General features: G+C 40.7%; 1 protein-coding gene across 6 annotated transcripts in view; it reads left to right on the forward strand.

Annotated features, from left to right (window-relative positions):
• Positions 1–22,318, forward strand: part of SYNE1 (spectrin repeat containing nuclear envelope protein 1) — a 464,341-nt gene that overhangs the window by 413,750 nt on the left and 28,273 nt on the right. For all 6 annotated transcript variants that reach the window (XM_082855887.1, XM_082855882.1, XM_082855883.1 and 3 more), the window contains 2 exons: positions 18,030–18,217; positions 19,375–19,525. In XM_082855887.1, the coding sequence (XP_082712013.1) occupies positions 18,030–18,217; positions 19,375–19,525 (339 nt within the window). The remainder of the gene's footprint in view (positions 1–18,029; positions 18,218–19,374; positions 19,526–22,318) is intronic.

Genomic DNA, 22,318 nt, shown 5'->3' on the forward strand with positions numbered 1-22,318 from the left:
AAAGGGAAGGCATTGGCTAGAGAGGTGTTTGGGGCAAATAGGTTCCATCTCCTCACAAAGTTGACTCTTAAGAAGGTCTGCCATCGTAGGGTTAATGTCACTGGTCTGCCAAGAAGCCATCCTAAGATGGTAGGTTAGGTTGAGCTGCAATAATGTATCCACAACAGTGCTGACAGTTTTGTTTATTTATTTGTGGGTCGCAAACTCACAACCATGGACTTAGAAACGAGCCTTTTTCTTTTTTTCTGCATACAGCCTTTGGAGAAAGATCACAGTGCATACTTAGAGTTTTTAGAGTCTAACATAATTTTGTTTTGCAAGGAGGACTGCCTGACCTGCAGACCACATACTGTAATGTCATCTTCATGTGTGTAGCAAATACAGCACAATACACAACCCAGCAAAGCAAAAGAGGGTGACCCTGAAAAATACGTACAGAAGGGATTTTCACTTCCCACTCCCCTTGCTTATTCTTACTCAGCACAGTAGACTCCAGCTGTCAGTAATAAACACCGTAAATCCCCCATAAGAAGTATTGCTACTTCATGCTTTTAGATTGTCCTTGAAAATTCTGCCTGCGCTCTGGTTATTTCCATTACATTAAGCCATTATATTCAAGTTGCTTAACTTTAAAAAAATGTATAAACAGACCTATTTCTTCAGTCCTATGAAGTAGTTTATGTATTTTATTTTACAAAGGGAACAGTTATTAAAATACAGTTTTTAGGTGTTGGATGTTTAAATTAGCATTTATTTTTAAAGAAATTGTTAGCAGGACATTTTTCAATTTTCTGTAAGAATAAAACCCTCTGATGGGACTCTCTGATGTTTGAAATTCTGATGATTAACTCTGGGGGTTGTGGTTGGCCTCCAGCTCCCCCACATTCTCCTGGAGAACATGGTAATGATATCTACATGTGACAAGAGTTAAAATGCTAATGACCAGTATTGTAATTTAGCAAATGTGAGAAAATCAAAACAGTATCTAGTTAAGTATGGGAAATTGATTATACGCATCCGTAGTTGCAGCCGCTACTAAAACCCTAATCAAATAAAAGGTCAAAACCTACGATGGCAAAAAGAACAGAAGAGAAGATGATAGAGCTGCCAGACATCCGAGAGAATTTGGAAGGTGGAAAGTAGACAGATGAACAGTGATGGTGTTAGCAGAGCGGAGGATGGAGAAAGCTGATTCACGCCGCAGAGTTCCCAAAATGCTCACCCGGGAAGTGGAGCTATCAAGTCTGTGGGGCTTTAAAGGGAAAATGGCTGAAAGTCTGAAGAAAGGAGTGGTGAGATGAGCAGATTTCCCCTAAGCCCAGCTAGTCAGGCAGCTCTGCTTTGTTGACTCTCTGGAGAAGGCCATCCAGAGGGACTTGGGATTCGATGACACAGGACGCCATCTGTGCTGGAGCCACTGTGTTAAAAACAGAGGGATTAAGGGAAAGACTCTGTGCCAAACCCCACAGCATCGCCTCTCATGAGGTCACTAGCCAGGCTTATGCTGCAGCCAGGATTTACACGAGAGTTTCAAAATCCAATTCAGTTATTCTGTAAAAGTCCCCCTGCCCCCAAAATAAAGTGGAAAGGAAGAAATTACCAAAGGAGTAATGCAGAAAAAGCATTCCCAGATTGAAAATTTACACACTTCTAGAACACAAACGCTACAGGTGCCCAGGAAAATTAAAAACAAAGCTATAATGAAATTTCAGAACATGGGGGATAAAAGAAGATTTTAAGGCTTCCAAGATGAAAAAGTTGGATTTCTCCAAAACAAGGATGGAAACTAGTAGACAATGACGGAATGCCTTCAAAAAGCTGAGAAAATTTTTTATGATTTAGAATAATATATCTGCCATTTCATATATAAAATATTTACCTTCTGTGCACACATTCACAAGAAGCTAATGAAAGATATGCTCCATATACTGAAATGAGAGGAAAAATAATATTCAACCCAGGAGAAGGAAGTCCCCAGGATGATGGTAAAGGGAAGTCCCAAATGACAATGGTACTGCAACCTAGGAAGAGCCTGTCCAGACAGGAGCAGGGAGTCTGGGTGCTCTAAGAGGAACATCTCCAAGGAAGGAAATAGTTGAACCAGATGACCTGATGGGCTTAACCATACTGGAAGGAGCTTTATTAGCACCATAAGAGAAAGAATAGCAGTTAGCAATATAAATTTTTTTTTTTTTTTACATCTTTATTGGGGTATAATTGCTTTACAATGGTGTGTTAGTTTCTGCTTTATAACAAAGTGAATCAGTCATACATAAACATATGTTCCCATATGTCTTCCCTGTTGCGTCTCCCTCCCTCCCACCCTCCCTATCCCACCCCTCCAGGCTGTCACAAAGCACCGAGCCAATATCCCTGTGCCATGCGGCTGCTTCCCACTAGCTATCTACCTTACTACGTTTGTTAGTGTGTATATGCCCATGACTCTCTCTCGCCCTGTCACAGCTCACCCTTCCCCCTCCCCATAACCTCAAGTCCGTTCTCTAGGAGGTCTGCGTCTTTATTCCTGCTTTACCCCTAGGTTCTTCATGACACTTTTTTTCTTAAATTCCATATATATGTGTTAGCATACGGTATTTGTCTTTTTCTTTCTGACTTACTTCACTCTGTATGACAGACTCTAGGTCTATCCACCTCATTACAAATAGCTCAATTTCGTTTCTTTTTATGGCTGAGTAATATTCCATTGTATATATGTGCCACATCTTCTTTATCCATTCATCCGATGACGGGCACTTAGGTTGTTTCCATCTCCGGGCTATTGTAAATAGAGCTGCAATGAACATTTTGGTACATGACTCTTTTTGAATTTTGGTTTTCTCAGGGTATATGCCCAGTAGTGGGATTGCTGGGTCATATGGTAGTTCTATTTGTAGTTTTTTAAGGAACCTCCATACTGTTCTCCATAGTGGCTGAACCAATTCACATTCCCACCAGCAGTGCAAGAGTGTTCCCTTTTCTCCACACCCTCTCCAGCATTTATTGTTTCTAGATTTTTTGATGATGGCCATTCTGACTGGTGTGAGATGATATCTCATTGTAGTTTTGATTTGCATTTCTCTAATGATTAATGATGTTGAGCATTCTTTCATGTGTTTGTTGGCAGTCTGTATATCTTCTTTGGAGAAATGTCTATTTAGGTCTTCTGCCCATTTTTGGATTGGGTTGTTTGTTTTCTTGTTATTGAGCTGCATGAGCTGCTTATAAATTTTGGAGATTAATCCTTTGTCGGTTGCTTCATTTGCAAATATTTTCTCCCATTCTGAGGGTTGTCTTTTGGTCCTGTTTATGGTTTCCTTTGCTGTGCAAAAGCTTTGAAGTTTCATTAGGTCCCATTTGTTTATTTTTGTTTTTATTTCCATTACTCTAGGAGGTGGGTCAGAAAGGATCTTGCTGTGATTTATGTCATAGAGTGTTCTGCCTATGTTTTCCTCTAAGAGTTTGATAGTTTCTGGCCTTACATTTAGGTCTTTAATCCATTTTGAGCTTATTTTTGTGTATGGTGTTAGGGAGTGATCTAATCTCATACTTTTACATGTACCTGTCCAGTTTTCCCAGCACCACTTATTGAAGAGGCTGTCCTTTCTCCATTGTACATTACTGCCACCTTTATCAAAGATAAGGTGTCCATATGTGCATGGGTTTATCTCTGGGCTTTCTATCCTGTTCCATTGATCTATCTTTCTGTTTTTGTGCCAGTACCATACCGTCTTGATAACTGTAGCTTTGTAGTATAGTCTGAAGTCAGGGAGCCTGATTCCTCCAGTTCCTTCTTTCGTTCTCAAGATTGCTTTGGCTATTCGGGGTCTTTTGTGTTTCCATACAAATTGTGAAATTTTTTGTTCTAGTTCTGTGAAAAATGCCAGTGGTAGTTTGATAGGGATTGCATTGAATCTATAGATTGCTTTGGGTAGTAGAGTCATTTTCACAATGTTGATTCTTCCAATCCAAGAACATGGTATATCTCTCCATCTATTTGTATCATCTTTAATTTCTTTCATCAGTGTCTTATAATTTTCTGCATACAGGTCTTTTGTCTCCTTAGGTAGGTTTATTCCTAGATATTTTATTCTTTTTGTTGCAGTGGTAAATGGGAGTGTTTTCTTGATTTCACTTTCAGATTTTTCATCATTAGTATATAGGAATGCCAGAGATTTCTGTGCATTAATTTTGTATCCTGCCACTTTACCAAATTCATTGATTAGCTCTAGTAGTTTTCTGGTAGCATCTTTAGGGTTCTCTATGTATAGGATCATGTCATCTGCAAACAGTGACAGCTTTACTTCTTCTTTTCCGATTTGGATTCCTTTTATTTCCTTTTCTTCTCTGATTGCTGTGGCTAAAACTTCCAAAACAATGTTGAATAATAGTGGTGAGAGTGGGCAACCTTGTCTTGTTCCTGATCTTAGTGGAAATGCTTTCAGTTTTTCACCATTGAGGATGACATCGTTGGCTGTGGGCTTGTCATATATGGCCTTTATTAAGTTGAGGAAAGTTCCCTCTATGCCTACTTTCTGCAGGGTTTTTATCATAAATGGGTGTTGAATTTTGTCAAAAGCTTTCTCTGCATCTATTGAGATGATCATATGGTTTTTCTCCTTCAATTTGTTAATATGGTTTATCACATTGATAGATTTGCGTATATTGAAGAAACCTTGCATTCCTGGAATAAACCCCACTTGATCATGGTGTATGATCCTTTTAATGTGCTGTTGGATTCTGTTTGCTAGTATTTTGTTGAGGATTTTTGCATCTATGTTCATCAGTGATATTGGCCTGTAGTTTTCTTTCTTTGTGACATCCTTGTCTGGTTTTGGTATCAAGGTGATGGTGGCCTCGTAGAAGGAGTTTGGGAGTGGTCCTCCCTCTGCTATATTTTGGAAGAGTTTGAGAAGGATAGGTGTTAGCTCTTCTCTAAATGTTTGATAGAATTCGCCTGTAAAGCCATCTGGTCCTGGGCTTTTCTTTGTTGGAAGGTTTTTAATCACAGTTTCAATTTCAGTGCTTGTGATTGGTCTGTTCATATTTTCTATTTCTTCCTGATTCAGTCTTGGCAGGTTGTGCATTTCTAAGAATTTGTCCATTTCTTCCAGATTGTCCATTTTATTGGCATAGAGTTGCTTGTAGTAATCTCTCATGATCTCTTTTATCTCTGCAGTGTCAGTTGTTACCTCTCCTTTTTCATTTCTAATTCTATTGATTTGAGTCTTCTCCCTTTTTTTCTTGATGAGTCTGGCTAGTGGTTTATCAATTTTGTTTATCTTCTCAAAGAACCAGCTTTTAGTTTTATTGATCTTTGCTATTGTTTCCTTCATTTCTTTTTCATTTATTTCTGATCTGATTTTTATGATTTCTTTCCTTCTGCTAGCTTTGGGGTTTTTTTGTTCTTCTTTCTCTAATTGCTTGAGGTGCAAGGTTAGGTTGTTTATTCGAGATGTTTCCTGCTACTTAAGGTGGGCTTGTATTGCTATAAACTTCCCCCTTAGAACTGCTTTTGCTGCATCCCACAGGTTTTGGGTCGTTGTGTCTCCATTGTCATTTGTTTCTAGGTATTTTTTGATTTCCTCTTTGATTTCTTCAGTGATATCTTCATTATTAAGTAGTGTATTGTTTAGCCTCCATGTGTTTGTATTTTTTACAGATTTTTTCCTGTAATTGATATCTAGTCTCATGGCGTTGTGGTCAGAAAAGATACTTGATACAATTTCAATTTTCTTAAATTTACCAAGGCTTGATTTGTGACCCAAGATATGATCTATCCTGGAGAATGTTCCATGAGCACTTGAGAAAAATGTGTATTCTGTTGTTTTTGGATGGAGTGTCCTATAAATATCAATTAAGTCCATCTTGTTTAATGTATCATTTAAAGCTTGTGTTTCCTTATTTATTTTCATTTTGGATGATCTGTCCATGGGTGAAAGTGGGGTGTTTAAGTCCCCTACTATGAATGTGTTACTGTCGATTTCCCCTTTTATGGCTGTTAGTATTTGCCTTATGTATTGAGGTGCTCCTATGTTGGGTGCATAAATATTTACAATTGTTATATCTTCTTCTTGGATCGATCCCTTGATCATTATGTAGTGTCCTTCTTTGTCTCTTTTAATAGTCCTTATTTTAAAGTCTATTTTGTCTGATATGAGAATTGCTACTCCAGCTTTCTTTTGGCTTCCATTTGCATGGAATATCTTTTTCCATCCCCTTACTTTCAGTCTGTATGTGTCTCTAGGTCTGAAGTGGGTCTCTTGTAGACAGCATATGTAAGGGTCTTGTTTTTGTATCCATTCAGCTAATCTGTGTCTTTTGGTGGGGGCATTTAGTCCATTTACATTTAAGGTAATTATCGATATGTATGTTCCTATTCCCATTTTCTAAATTGTTTTGGGTTCGTTATTATAGGTCTTTTCCTTCTCTTGTGTTTCCTGCCTAGAGAAGATCCTTTAGCATTTGTTGTAAAGCTGGTTTGGTGGTGCTGAACTCTCTCAGCTTTTGCTTGTCTGTAAAGGTTTTAATTTCTCCATCAAATCTGAATGAGATCCTTGCTGGGTAGAGTAGTCTTGGCTGCAGGTTTTTCTCCTTCATCACTTTCAGTATGTCCTGCCACTCCCTTCTGGCTTGTAGGGTTTCTGCTGAGAGATCAGCTGTTAACCTTATGGGGATTCCCTTATGTGTTATTTGTTGTTTTTCCCTTGCTGCTTTTAATATGCTTTCTTTGTATTTAATTTTTGACAGTTTGATTAATATGTGTCTTGGCGTATTTCTCCTTGGATTTATCTTGTATGGGACTCTCTGTGCTTCCTGGACTTGATTAACTATTTCCTTTCCCATGTTAGGGAAGTTTTCAACTATAATCTCTTCAAATATTTTCTCAGTCCCTTTCTTTTTCTCTTCTTCTTCTGGAACCCCTATAATTCGAATGTTGGTGCGTTTAATGTTGTCCCAGAGGTCTCTGAGACTGTCCTCAGTTCTTTTCATTCTTTTTTCTTTATTCTGCTCTGCAGTAGTTATTTCCACTATTTTATCTTCCAGGTCACTTATCCGTTCTTCTGCCTCAGTTATTCTGCTATTGATCCCATCTAGAGTACTTTTAATTTCATTTATTGTGTTGTTCATCGTTGCTTGTTTCATCTTTAGTTCTTCTAGGTCCTTGTTAACTGATTCTTGCATTTTGTCCATTCTATTGTCCATTCTATCTCCAAGATTTCGGATCAACCTTACTATCATTATTCTGAATTCTCTTTCAGGTAGACTGCCTATTTCCTCTTCATTTGTTAGGTCTGGTGCATTTTTATCTTGCTCCTTTATCTGCTGTGTGTTTTTCTGTCTTCTCATTTTGCTTATCTTACTGTGTTTGGGGTCTCCTTTTTGCAGGCTGCAGGTTCGTAGTTCCTCCTGTTTTTGATGTCTGTCTCCAGTGGCTAAGGTTGGTTCAGTGGGTTGTGTAGGCTTCCTGGTGGAGGGGACTAGTGCCTGTGTTGTGGTGGATGAGGCTGGATCTTGTCTCTATAGTGGGCAGGTTCACGTCTGGTGGTGTGTTTGGGGGTGTCTGTGGCCTTATTATGATTTCAGGCAGCCTCTCTGCTAATGGGTGAGGTTGTATTCCTGTTTTGCTAGTTGTTTGGCATAGGTTTTCCAGCACTGTGGCTTGCTGGTCGTTGAGTGAAGCTGGGTGCTGGTGTTAAGATGGAGGTCTCTGGGAGATTTTTGCCGTTTGATATTATGTGGAGCTGGGAGGTCTCTTGTTGATCAGTGTCCTGAAGTTGGCTCTCCTACCTCAGAGGCAGAGCCCTGCCTCCTGGCTGGAGCACCAAAAGCTTTTCATCCACACGGCTCAGGATAAAAGGGAGAAAAAGTAGAGGGAATTAGTAGAAGTATGAGGAAAGAAAGAAGGAAAGGAGGGTAGGAAGGAAGGAAGAAAGAAAGAAAGAAGCAAAGAAGGAAAGAAGACAAGAAGGAAAGAAAGGAGGGAGGGAGGGAGGAAGGAAGGAGGGAAAGAAGGAAAAAAGACAGAAAGAAAGAAGATACAGTAAAAATAAAATAAAGTATAATAAAGTTATTGAATTAAAAAATTCTTATTTAGAAAAAAAAAAAAAGGGACGGAAAGAACAAGAACCTTAGGACAAATGTTGGCAGCAAAGCTATACAGACAAAATCTTACACAGAAGCATACACATACACCCTCACTAAAAGAGGTAAATGGGGAAAAATCCTAAATCTTGCTGTCAGAGACCACCTCCTCAGTTTGGGATGATTCGTTGTCTAAAGGAGGGAAGGAAGGACGGAAAGAAAGAAAGAACGAAGGTAAAGTATAATATTGTTATTAAAATTAATTATTAAGAAAAAAAATTAAAAAAAAACATGGACGGATAGAACCCTAGGACAAATGGTGGAAGCAAGACTATACAGACAAGATCTCACACAGAAGCATACACATACACACTCACAAAAAGAGGAAAGGGGAGAAAATCATAGATCTTGCTCCTAAAGTCCACTTCCTTAATTTGGGATGATTGGTTGTCTATTCAGGTATTCCATAGATGCAGGGTATATCAAGTTGATTGTGGAGCTTTAATCCGCTGCTTCTGAGGCTGCTGGGAGAGATTTCCCTTTCTCTTCTTTGTTCTCACAGCTCCCAGGGCTAAGCTTTGGATTTGGCCCTGCCACTGCGTGTAGATCGCTGGAGGGCGTCTGTTTTTTGCTCAGACAGGATGGGGTTAAAAGAGCCGCTGATTGGGGGCTCTGGCGCACTCAGGCCGGCGGGGACGGAGGGGCACAGAGTGCGGGGCGGGCCTGCGGTGGCAAAGGCCGGCGTGACTTTGCACCAGCCTGAGGCGCGCTGTGCGCTGTCCCGGGGAAGTTGTCCCTGGATCCCGGGACCCTGGCAGTGGCGGGCTGCACAGGCTCCGCGGAAGAGGGGTGTGGAGAGTGACCTGTGCTCGCACACAGGCCCCTCGGTTGCGGCAGCAGCAGCCTTAACGTCTCCCGCCCGCCTCTGGGGTCCGCGCTTTTAGCCGCGGCTCGCGCCCGTCTCTGGAGTTCCTTTAAGCAGCGTTCTTAAACCCCTCTCCTCATGCCCCAGGAAACAAAGAGGGAAGGAAAAGTCTCCTGCCTCTTCGGCAGGTGCAGGCTTTTTCCCCGGACTCCCTCCCAGCTAGCTGAGGTGCACTAACCCCTTCAGGCTATGTTCAAGCCGCCAACCCCAGTCCTCTCCCTGCGCTCCGGCCTCAGCTCGCAGCCCCGCCCGCCCCGGCGGGTGAGCAGACAAGCCTCTCGGGCTGGTGAGTGCCGGTCGGCACCGATCCTCTGTGCGGGAATCTCCCCGCTTTGCCCTCCGCACCCGTTGCTGTGCTCTCCTCCGCGGCTTCGAAGCTCCCCGCTGCGCCTCCCGCAGTCTCCGCCCGCGAAGGGGCTTCCTAGTGTGTGGAAACTTTTCCTCCTTCACAGCTCCCTCCCACTGGTGCAGGTGCCGTCCCTATTCTTTTGTCTCTGTTTTTTCTTTTGCCCTACCCACGTACGTGGGGAGTTTCTTGCCTTTTGGGAGGTCTGAGGTCTTCTGCCAGCCTTCAGTAGGTGTTCTGTAGGAGTTGTTCCACGTGTATATGTATTTCTGGTGTATCTGTGGGGAGGAAGGTGATCTCCGCGTCTTACTCTTCCGCCATCTTCCGCCTTCCGACCCTAAATTTTTTTTTATTAGAGTATAGTTGCTGTATAGTATTCAGTTAGTTTATACTGTACAGCAAAGTGAATCGGCTATACGTATACATCTATCCCCTCCTTTTTGGATTTCCTTCTCATTTAGGTCACCACAGAGCACAGAGTAGAGTTCCCTGAGCTATACAGTATATTCTCATTAGTTATCTATTTTATACATAGTATCAATAGTGTGTATATGTCAATCCCAATCTCCCAATTCCTCCCACACACCCCCTTTTCCACCCTGGTATCCATACGTTTTTGTTCTCTACATCTGTGCCTCTATTTCTGCTTTGTAAATAAGGTCATCCATAACCGTATTTTCAGATTCCACATATATGCATTAATATACGATTTTTGTTTTTCTCTTCTGACTTACTTAACTCTGTATGACCGTCTCTAGGTCCAGCCATGTCTCTACAAATGACCCAATTTCATTCTATTTTATGGCTGAGTAATATTTCATTGTATATATGTACCACATCTTCTTTATCCATTTCTCTATTGATGGACATTTAGGTTGCTTCCATGTCCTGGCTGTTGTAAATAGTGCTGCAGTGAACATTAGGGTGCATGTGTCTTTTTGAATCATGGTTTTCTCTGGGTATATGCCCAGTAGTGGAATTGCTGGGTCATATTTTAAAGAGAAAAAGAGAGCGAGGGAGAGAGAGAGAGATAGAGAACTATTGATTTTAGAAAAACAAAAAGTTATGTAAGAGAAGAAATATAACCATAGGATATTTTGTTGCTTAAATGTGAAAAGTATTAAAACACCATAATCATGCAAAGACGTGATTATTGCTCTAGCTATAAGAGGTGCTAAAATAGTCATTGGAGCCCCGTGAGTCATGTAGAAGTTTATTCCTTCTCTGCTGTAGAAGCACTGATAATGTCTAACATTTAAAAATCAAGAAATAGCAATATAAACATGTTACTTAGAAAAACAAGTAAAAACCAGAAGACAGAGCTACAAGAGGTGGAAATGGCTTTTTCTGGAGAAGAATCAGGAGTGAAATGAAAAGGGTACTACTTCATTGGAAGCTTAGTAGCCGTTTTTGACTTTTTAATATATTAATAAATGTTCATATAGCCTTTTAATTAAAATTTAAAGGTTAAAAAAAAACCTGTACACCAGTAGTTAAAATTGAAGACTTTCTGGATTCCAGTCCTGGCCTCACCACTTTTCTGTGTGAACCAGAGCAAAGTAATGAACTCTTAACCCTCAGCTTCCTAACATATAGGTTGCTGACAATGAGTACACGGCTCCCTGAGTTATTGTAAAAGGTTAACAAGAAAAACACTTAGCACAGTGCCCAGCATAAAGTGGGCGCTTAGCAAAGTTTATTTTAATCATATCATATTTACTAGTTTCCTTTATGGAAATTGTTTGACCATGATTTTGTAAAAATTGTAGCATTTGGGGATCCATGTTTGAAAAGACAGATAAATAGTAATCTGTCTCCAAAGGGAAAAATTCTGACAAATATTTAAATGGACAGATTAAATTGGTAAAAATACATCGTCTTCTATTTCCCTATGTGGAGTTTCTATATGTCTCTCTTGCCAATGTACTTAATTCTTATAGATTTAATTGGGCAGAAGTATATATAGACTTGAGATGGCTTCAGAGAACGTTTTGTCTGATTCCTCTGTGTTATAAATGAAAAAGAATGAATCCAGTGACACTATGTGACAATTTGAGGCCATCACCAATGGAAGTTAAAACTGAGACTAAAATTGTGATCTGTATTTGGGTACTTATATAATTATAAGACCCCCTCAAGCCTTATTTTATATATTGATCTGAACAAAAACTTCTGAGCAAAAGCACAGGGGGACTTTTCTCCAGTGTTTACTGTGTTAACCTGGTCAAGCTCCTGGAGGTAAATCTCACCAAATTGGGGGGCCCCCAATGGCTGGGTGGGTCAGAGGTGTCCACACTGAGCCTCCAACAGTTCGTCAATTAGAGTTCTGGGTTTCACACGCCATCGCTGGTTCCCACAGTGGTTTCCCCTTATGAGTCTCCCCTCTGAGAGAGATTCAAAAGTATATGGAGGAGTGATGTCACCAAGACGGTGGTATAAGCCGTTCCTGACTTAAGTCCCCATCACAAGAAGACAACAAGCAACTATCCATAGACAGGACACCATTGTGAAAATCCCAGAACCCAGGGTGAGGCTGCAGCAGCCCTTGGACATCAGAGACCGAGAAGGACCACGTTAGAAGGTGAGAGGAGTGGCTGCACTCTGCCCACATCGCCTGCCCCAGGCTGGCACACCACACCAGCGCGCCCCAGCCTGTGGTTTCTCCAGTTGGAAAAGAGAGGCCAAGGTGGGGAATTCCCTGGCCGTCCAGTAGTTAGGACTCCATACTCTCACTGCCAGGGACCCAGGTTCAGTCCCTAGTCAGGGAACTAAGATCCTGCAAGCCGTGGGGCACGGCCGAAAATTTAAAAAAAAAAGAGAGAGGCCAAAGTGGACACCCAGCTCCCCCAGTATTGTATGACGCTTCCCAGGAGGCCCGCTTGGGTCTCTCTTCATGGGGATCACTAAGGAAATCTATGAGGCTCAGTCACGGGGGATCAGATAGAGATGGAGAAGGGGTATGCGACTTACAGCACCTGCACTCAGATCTTGGTGGGCCGCATTCCTGCTTGCAGCTGCACCCAAGCAGAGATGCCAGCCAGCGTCTCTGTTCATCAGCAGAGACCAGCCAGTGGCCCCGTCTAGCCTGCAAACTCAGTTAGCAGCTCTGCTTCATTTGGGTCCCCAGACAACTGGCATTACAGGCCTTGGAGCTCTTTCTACCCCCCGGCCTGGGCAGGGAGGCAGATTCCCAGCCCCACCCAACAGCTGAGCACAGTCTCTGTACCCCCCCACCAGGAAGCCTGGCCAGAGAATCCAGGCAGCCATGGAGCCCATCCAATAGCCCTGCTTGGGCGGGGAGCCAAGCCAGAAGCCCTACCAACTGTTGAGCATAGCCTCTGGCCTTGCATAACCAAGGAGCCTGAACAGTGACCTTAGGCATCCTCAGAGCCCAACCTACAACCACACCCAGCCATGGAGCCCAGACTACAACTCTACTCAGTGGTGGAGTCCACCCAAGGGCCTTGTCTGATTACTGAACACAGCCTGCAACCTTGCCTGGTCAGGAAGCCCAGCCAGTGCCCCCTTCCAATTACCAAGCATAGCCTGCGACCCCACCCAAGAAGAAAGCTTAGACAACAGCCCAGCAAGACCATGGAGCACAGTCTCTAGGCCCACTCACTGTGGGATTCAGCTGGCAGGCTCTCCTAACCAGAGAGCCTGACCAGTAATCTTGCCCAACAGGGGAGCACAGCCAGCGGTCTGCCTGATGGCAAAGCGTAGACTGTGGCCCTGCCCAACTCCAGGGCACAGCCTGCAGCCCTGCATGATCACAGAGCACAGCCTGAGGCCTCACCTGAACAGAGTCCAGCCAGCAGCACCTTCTGGTCTGGGAGCACAGCCTAAGACCCCATCAAGAGCAATTACAGTGAGACTTCCCTGGTGGTCCAGTGGTAAAGCATCCGCCTTCCAATGCAGGGGACGCGGGTTCGATCCCTGGTCAGGGAACTAAGATCCCACATGCCGCAGGGCAACTAAGCCCGCGCTCCACAGCTACTGAGCTTGCGCACCTCAGCTAGAGAGCCCATGTGCCACAAACTACAGAGCCCACGTGCTCTGGATCCTGTGTGCCACAACCAGAGAGAAGCCCACACGCCACAACGAAAGATCCCGCGTGCCGCAGCTAAGACCCAACACAGCCAAAAAGAAATTAAATAAATAATAAATAAATAAATCTTTTAAAAAAGGCCAATTGCAGAGACCAGCTTGTAGCCCTGCCCAATCACAGGGTCCAACCAGAGGCACTGCCCTGCCAGGGGACGTACCCTGTGACCTCACCCAGTCAGAGGTGACTCTAGGGCCCAGCCAGCAGCACCCCCAGGCCCACCCCAACCTCAGAGCATGGAACGTTTTCCAGGAGAGATTATATGTTAGATCACAAAACTAGTCTTAATAAATTCAAGAAAATGGACGTTGCATCAAGTATCTTTTCCAGCCACAATGATGTGAGACTAGAAATCAATAACAGGAAGAAAGCTGGAAAATTAACAAATACATGGAAATTAAACAACACACTCCTGAACAACCAGTGGATCCAAGAAGAAATCAAAAGAGAAATAAAAAAATATCTGGAGATAAACAAAAAAAGGAACCCAACATACCAAAACTTATGGGATGCAGCAAAAGCAGTTCTAGGAGAAAAGTTTATACTGATAAATGCTTCCATTAAGAAAAAATAAGGATTTCAAATAAACAGCCTAACTTTATACCTCAAGGAACTAGAAAAAAAATGAAAAAACTAAGCCCAAAGTTGGCAAAAGGAAGGAAATCATAAAGAGTGGAGCAGAAATAATGAAATACAGAATAGGAAAACAACAGAAAAGATGAACGAAACTGAGTTGGTTCTTTGAAATTTTAAACAAAATTGACAAACTTTTAGCTAATCAATTAAAAAAGAGAGAGGACCAAAATAAACAAAAATTATAAACGAAAGTGGGCACATTACAAGAAATACCAAGGATCATAAGAGACTACTCTGAACAATTATAAGCCAACAATTTGGACAACCTAGGAGAAGTGTATAATTCCTAGAAGCATACAATCTACCAATATTGAATCATGAAGAAATAGAAAATCTGAGCAGATCAATAATGAAAGGAGGTGGAATCAATAATTTAAAACCTCCCAACAAAGAAAAGTCCAAGACCAGATGGTTTCATAGGTGAACTCTACCAAACATTTACAGCCAATTCATCTCACTCTTCTAACAAATTGAAGGGAAAAGAACATTCTCAAACTCGTTTTATGAGGCCAGCATTACCCTGATACTGAAGCCAGATAAGGACACCATAGGAAAAGAAAACTATCAACCAATATGCCTGATGAATATCGATGCAAAAATTCTCAACAAAGTACTGGCAAACCAAATTCATCAGCACATTAAAAGGATTATACACTGTGATTAAGGTGGATTCGTTCTGGAATGTAAGAATGATTCAACATATGCAAATCAGTAAATGTAATATATTACATTACTAAAATGAAAGATAAAAATCATACGATCATCACAATAGATGCAGAGAAAGCATTTGACAAAATTCAAATGATCATAACTCTCAACAAATTGGGTGCAGAAGGAATGGACCCCAACATAATAAAGGACATATATGACACACCGGCAGCTAACATACTCAGTGGTGAAAGATTGAAAGCTTTTCCTCTAAGATCAGAAACAGGACAAGGGTACCTACTCTCACCAATTCGATTCAACATAGCACTAGAAGGCCTAGCCAGAAAACTCAGACAAGAAAAAGAGATAAAAGACATCCAGCTTGGAAAGGAAGATGTAAAAATTGTCTCTGTTTGCAGGTGACATGGTCTTATATATAGAAAAATCCTAAAGACTCCACCAGAAGACTTTTATAACTAATAAATTCAGGAAAGTTGTAGCATACAAATTCAACATACAAACATCACTGTGTTTCCATACACTAACAATGAAGTATCTGGAAAATAAACAAAGAAAACAATCCTATTTACAATAACATTAAAAACAGTAAAATACTTAGGAATAAATTCAACCAAGGAGGTGAAAAATCTGTACTCTGACACTATAAGACATTGATGAAAGACATTGAATAAAACACAGATAAATGGAAAGATATTCCATGTATTGGAAGAATTAATATTGTTAAAATGTGCATACAACCAAAGCAATGTATAGATTCAATGCAATCCCTGTCAAGATTCCAATGGCACTTTTTACAGAAATAGAAAAAAATCCTAAAAGTCATATGGAACCAAAAAAGACCCCTAATAGCCAAAGCAGTCCTGAGAAAGAAGAACAAAGCTGGAGGCATCATACTTTATGCTTTCAAATTATATTTCAAAACTATAGTAATCAAAACAATATGGTACTGGCATAAAAACAGATACATAGACCAGTGGAACAGAATAGAGAGCCCAGAAATAAACCCACACATACACAGTCAACTAATATTTGACTAATAAGAATACTCGATGGGGAAAAGGTAGTTTTTTCAAAACATTGTGTTGGAAAAACTGGATATTCACATGCAAAAGAGTTAAACTAGACCTCTATTTTACACAGCTTAGAAAAATTAACTTGAAATGGATTAAAGACTTAAATTTAAGACCTGAAACCTAGAGCAAAACATAGGGAAAAGACTTCCTGACATTGGTCTTGGCAGTGATTTTTGAAAGTACAACCAACAAAAACAAAAATGAATAGGTGTGACTAAATCAAACTATAAAGCTTCTGCACAGCAAAAGTAATGATCAACCAAATGCAAAGGCAACCTAGGAATGAGAGAAAATGTTTGCAAACCACATATCTGATCAGGGGTTAATATCTAAAATATACAAAGAATTCCTACAAATGAATAGCAAAAAATAAATTATCCAATTTAAAAATGAGCAAACGACCTGAATAGACTTTTTTTTTTTTTTTTTTTTGCGGTACGCGGGCCTCTCACTGTTGTGGCCTCTCCCGTTGTGGAGCACAGGCTCCGGACGCGCAGGCTCAGCGGCCATGGCTCACAGGCCCAGCCACTCCGCGGCATGTGGGATCTTCCTTCCCGGACCAGGGCAGGAACCCGCGTCCTCTCCATGGGCAGGCAGACTCTCAACCACTGTGCCACCAGGGAAGCCCTGAATAGACATTTTTACAAAGAAGATAGTCAGATTGCCAACAGGTACATGAAAAGATGCTCAGCATCACTAATCATCATGGAAATGCAAATAAAAGCCCCAATGAGATACCACCTCACACCTGTTAAAATGGCTATTATCAAAAGACAAGAGATAAAAAGTACTGACAGGGATTTGGAGAAAATGGAACCCTTGTACACTGTTGGTGGGAATGTAAGTTGGTGCAGCCACTATGGAAAAGAGTATGGACTTTCTTCAAAATATTAAAAATAGAACTACCATATATGTTCCAGCAATTCCACTTTTGTATGTATCTGAGGGAAATGAAATCACTATCTTGAAGAAGATATCTCCACCCCCATGTTCATTGCAGCATTATTTACAAGTGAATACATGTAAACAACCTAAGTATTCATCAACAGGTGAATGATAAACAAGGCATTGAATTTGCCCAGAGTTCTACCATGTGAAATCTTCATATTAACCACATAGAATATAAATGCAAAATGTGCATTATTTTTTCTGTTGAGCTTTTAACTCAATTTACTCAGAGTATTCCATTATTAAAAAGGAGGCCTGTTGGTGTCATGTTTTACTTGCCCTATTCATCAAGGTCCTCAGTGTATTTTCCTTTTCTTTTATACAGTTCTCGAATTTGCCTAGCTTTTCTCTTGATAATTCCTCAACTTACTCAGTTAGCTGGGATTTATATTCTTGTATGTATATTCTTCTTCCTGTTTTTCTCCTTAACACCATGTTCTAATATCTTCTATACAAACTCTAGCTTATTGTTGGTGCCTTTGATTAATTTTGGAGATTTCATAGACTCCATAGACACAAGAAAATAAATTCTGTACAATATTTCTATTTCACTAAACTGTCGTTTCAAATCTCTTGCATAACCTCTCAGTTATATGGAAGTTATCACAGGAATTGCTGCTAAAAATATAAAATAAAAATATTAACAAAAATTGAACTTTATTATCATATTTCATATCTTCCTATTTCTGTCCTACATTTAAATTTGCTCACTGAGGAAGCTGCTGCTGCTAACGATGCCATACATGACAGAAAACCTAGGTCCCTTCAACCATGGTACCTTTTAATGATGGGGGCATTAACTGTTTAAAACAGTTTGTAGATCTTTGGAGATCAAATCCCAGTTTTTGAGTGCCAGCTCTTAACAGGAGCACATGTATTCCTTTGACTGATTGATCTATGGATTGGAATGGAAGGGAAAATCTGTGAAGTAGAGACTGGGGCAAGATTCATTTTTCTATCACTAAAGAAGCTCATTTTACTCAATACAGTTGACGTAGTCTCTTTTATTTGTTCAGTTGATATTTTGGCTTTGCTCACATAGCTAAAGTATTTCTAGATTCATTTTCTCATACTTTTGAGGTTGCGATATTTTATAAAGGAACTTGAAGAAACTTCATGCATTCAAACAAATGAAATGTTTGTCGAGGTTTTTTGCCTGAGCATTTCTGAGTCAGTGAATATACTGCTGCGGTTTCTCCCATCTGTACGCAAGCGTTTGAATGAAGCATGTCTCCTTCCCTGCAGGAGCTTCAGAGAGACATAGAGAAACACAGCACGGGTGTGGCCTCTGTCCTCAACCTGTGCGAGGTTCTCCTGCATGACTGTGATGCCTGTGCCACAGATGCCGAGTGCGGTTCCATCCAGCAGGCTACGCGCAACCTGGACCGGCGATGGAGAAATATCTGCGCTGTGTCCATGGAAAGAAGGCTAAAGTAAGCCGGGCTGTGCAAACAGTTGCGAAAGAGGAAGGACCAAAAAAACAAAAAATTTACCCAGAGTGTCTACGGTTCACTATTTCCTTTTGGTTGCAATGTCCAAAAATAACCTTGGTTTCCCAAAGTTGCCATCATCTACGTTTACTTGGGAAAATAAGTACGTATAAAGGTCATATATAAATATAACAAGCCAAGTTACACCTGACCTAACAGTTTAAATATAATTCAGAGAAATTAAAATACGCCCTTGCTGAACAAATATAATGTTACAGAATTGGTGCTCTGGAAAACTAACATTCTTTCATGGAAAAGGAAATAATAAAACAAAGGACATATCTTTAAGCCCTTTGAAATTCAAGGTGGTAAAAAAAATAGTGATTATGTTAGAAAATTATCACAGTGACTTCAGGCACATAATCTTTGTGCTCTCTGGGGAATTCTTGAAAGGATACTGTTTATCTTGCCATCATTGGTAGATTTTGATTAGGGTAAATTTGACATTGAACTTAAATGGATTTTCAAACCTTAGTATAAGTTCAACGGAAGCTTGGTATGAGTGTGCACTGCAGGCACGGTGTTGCACTTTTTTTTTTTTTTTTTTTTTTTTTGGCGGTACGCGGGCCTCTCACTGTTGTGGCCTCTCCCGTTGCGGAGCACAGGCTCCGGACGCGCAGGCTCAGCGGCCATGGCTCACGGGCCCAGCCGCTCCGCGGCATGTGGGATCTTCCCGGACCGGGGCATGAACCCATGTCCCCTGCATCGGCAGGCGGACTCTCAGCCACTGAGCCACCAGGGAAGCCCACGGTGTTGCACTTTTAAACTTCCTTGCTTGTACCCAGAACAGTTCACACCATGTGCTTGTCTTACTCAGTTTGACTAATTCCAAATCCAGAGCTGCAGGACGTGTGTTTAAACACACACACACACACACACACACACACACACACACACACGCCCGCACGCACAGCTGTTTCATCGTAGCTCAAACAGTTGTTTCTTTTTCAGTCTGGGCAAGTTTGGCTCAAGGAACGGTTATTTTTTGGCACCGGGTTGCTTGTTTCGGGCACTCTTAGTCCTGTTGCAGGTACCAGACAGGGTTCTGGGGCACAGACAGTCTCAAGCGATCAGATTCTGTTCTTTCGTTTCTGTCTTAGAATTGAAGAGACGTGGAGATTGTGGCAGAAGTTTCTGGATGACTTTTCTCGTTTTGAAGATTGGCTGAAGTGCTCGGAAAGGGTAGCCGCCTTCCCCAGCTCTTCTGGGGTGCTCTATACAGTTGCCAAGGACGAGCTAAAGAAATTTGAGGTGATTTTCGGTTTCAAATATTTCATCTTTATTTTGCTACGAGAGTAGCCAGCTGGTAGTTGGTGTCCCAAGACCTAAACAATCTGTTCACCCACATATTATTTGTTCAAACAGCTAGGTGATGACTTTCTGGCCATCTTTATTATTACCTCATAAGTAGGCAAAGAAGAAGAGAAAGGAAGTTTTTACTTTAAGATTGTCAAGAATTACAAATAAAGTAGTCATGCCCTTCATTACATTATAGAATTATTCAATTCTGTTAGAAAACACGAATCATGATTCCCCCCAAAAGATCTTGGCATTCTTTTGATTTCATAATTTTTTACAGTTAACCTTCTAAGGTTCAGATATGATGGTTTTCCATACCAAAAAAAAATGGTCATGAAGAACCTAGGGGCAGGACAGGAACAAAGACACAGACCTCCTAGAGAATGGACTTGAGGATATGGGGAGGGGGAAGGGTGAGCTGTGACAAAGCGAGAGAGTGGCATGATCATATATACACTACCAAATGCAAAATAGCTAGCTAGTGGGAAGCAGCCGCATAGCACAGGGAGATCAGCTCGGTGCTCTGTGACCACCGAGAGGGGTGAGATAGGGAGGGTGGGAGGGAGGGAGACACAAGAGGGAAGAGATATGGGGACATATCTGAATCAATAACTGATTCACTTTGTTATGAAGCAGAAACTAACACCCCATTGTAAAGCAATTATACTCCAATAAAGATGTTTAAAAAACAAAAACAAAAACATCTATCTGTCTTTCAGTGTATTTTCTTGATTTTTTTTAACCTAATTGGAGCATAGATATATATGTATTTTTTAATCATTGATAAAATAGAATTGGCTCCAGAATTGATCAAATATTTTAAATCATAAACCATCTCTAATTATAAATGAAGAGCAGCGCCATTCTTGAATCACCAAGATTTTTCAATTTTATAGAGACAAAAATGACAGCAGTATAATTGTAATCATAAACAAAGGAATCATTCAGTAACAGATTCTAGTTCCTTGCCATCCTGGGCAGTCTCGAGGCTTGCTCTGTCGCTGTGACAGGATGAAATCCCAACTTCTCAGCCTCTCATTTTCACAGAGGACCTGGCGTAGCCTTAAGCTGACCATTTTTTAATTTGAAGTTTCTTTTCCCATCAGTGCCCACTGATCGGCAGTTGTGTTCTCAGATACGCTGACAGAGAGCAGTTCTGATGCGTGGATCTTACAAAAATCGTTCTTGTTTGCTAAGTCTGCCCCAAGCTCCCTGAGATATTTTAAACTAAGACTAAAAAAATCCAACCAAATTCAGCTGGATTTATTTTTGCCTTGTGATGCCAGTTAACCAGGCATTTTTGGAGGCCTGTTATGAAGTTTATGAACTAAACATGAAGTTTAGTTTTTGTTCTTGTGGAGTTTAAAATCTACGAGTCATAGATGGGCAAGTCATGAATCTATAAAAGTGTTCAAATACTATGTGAAATAAATAAGTTATTCTGATGTCTGAATATGCACTTATATGTAACTATACCACTAAATTCCAGGGGAAAAAAATCCTATCTAAAAGCTTTTCCCGTAGAAAAGTTCTAGTAAAAAGCCACAGTAAATTCTGCAGTAGATTTCAGATCATCCCAGTGTGAACCAGTGCTAGTGGAAATATTCTTGTACTGCATCTTATGACACTCAGCTTCATAAAGGTTAAACCTTCTATAGTTGGCTTACACTCCAAAGCAGATTAAGTAAGATCCTTGTTGATGCTATTTTAGACTCTCAGATTTTATAGCAAAGGTTAGCCATGTAGTTAAGCTTATAATGCTATATAGTTATATAGCTAGTTAAAATGAATGATTTTATTACTTATCTTTGTAGTTAATTTTCTTAAGAGACAGAAATAAATTACAAAAACAAAATTTTGTTTACGGCAGTCTTTGTTCAATTGCACAAATATTGGGGACAGATCTGGGTGTGCTGGGGTACCCAACCATGGTGCCCGCGTTCACGCCAGTGAGAAAACATATTCTGTGACTTCCAGTAATGGCAAAAGCTGAACTTTCCTTACCACTTCCTTTTCTGGGGAAATAATTTAAAGTTTGTAGAATACAAGGTTGGATTTACTCGGATAAAGATTCTTAAAGCAACTCTCAGAAGAAAAACCATTTCAGAGGCAGAAGTGTGGTGGCATGTAAATAGTGTGACAAGCCAAAGGAAGCAAAACTTGGGGATTTAGATGAGTACAGTCCAATCAGTTATACAATTTTCTGTCCAATGCCAGGATGAAAATCAGTCATAAATCATACACATAAGTTTGAAATAAAAAAGCTTCATTTTATTTTGACCAAATGATTCTTATGCTAGGGTTATGCTACATTACAGAGAAAAAGAAGAGAGAGTATTTTACCTGTGGAAACTCTAAGCTGTGCATGGGGTAACCTCCGAAGTAAATAGCTACTACTATGTAAGGTGTCACATCAGCTCTAAAACGTTTTATGAAAACTGAGTCATTCAGGAGGGCAACAAAAAAGAAATAGAGCATGTTCCACACTTTTTTTACCAAGCTGTTTTTCTTAAAAGTTAATAATAGCTTGCATTTTGAAGACCTTCAGCAAAAGGTAGTTTTATTTTTTTTAACGGACACCAGAATTGAGGCAATTTCTGGATTTCTTAGGAAAGAACATATTTTACAAATTAAAGAGGCAGTTCTGTGATATCTTTTCTCAGTGTGGACATCAGAAACTTTGAACATTGTAAACTCACACTGCAGCATACATACATATTTATGTAATCAGTTTGCTTTATGGGA

Source organism: Leucopleurus acutus, assembly GCF_964270905.1.
Source record: "Leucopleurus acutus genome assembly, chromosome: 15".
NCBI lineage: Eukaryota > Metazoa > Chordata > Mammalia > Artiodactyla > Delphinidae > Leucopleurus > Leucopleurus acutus.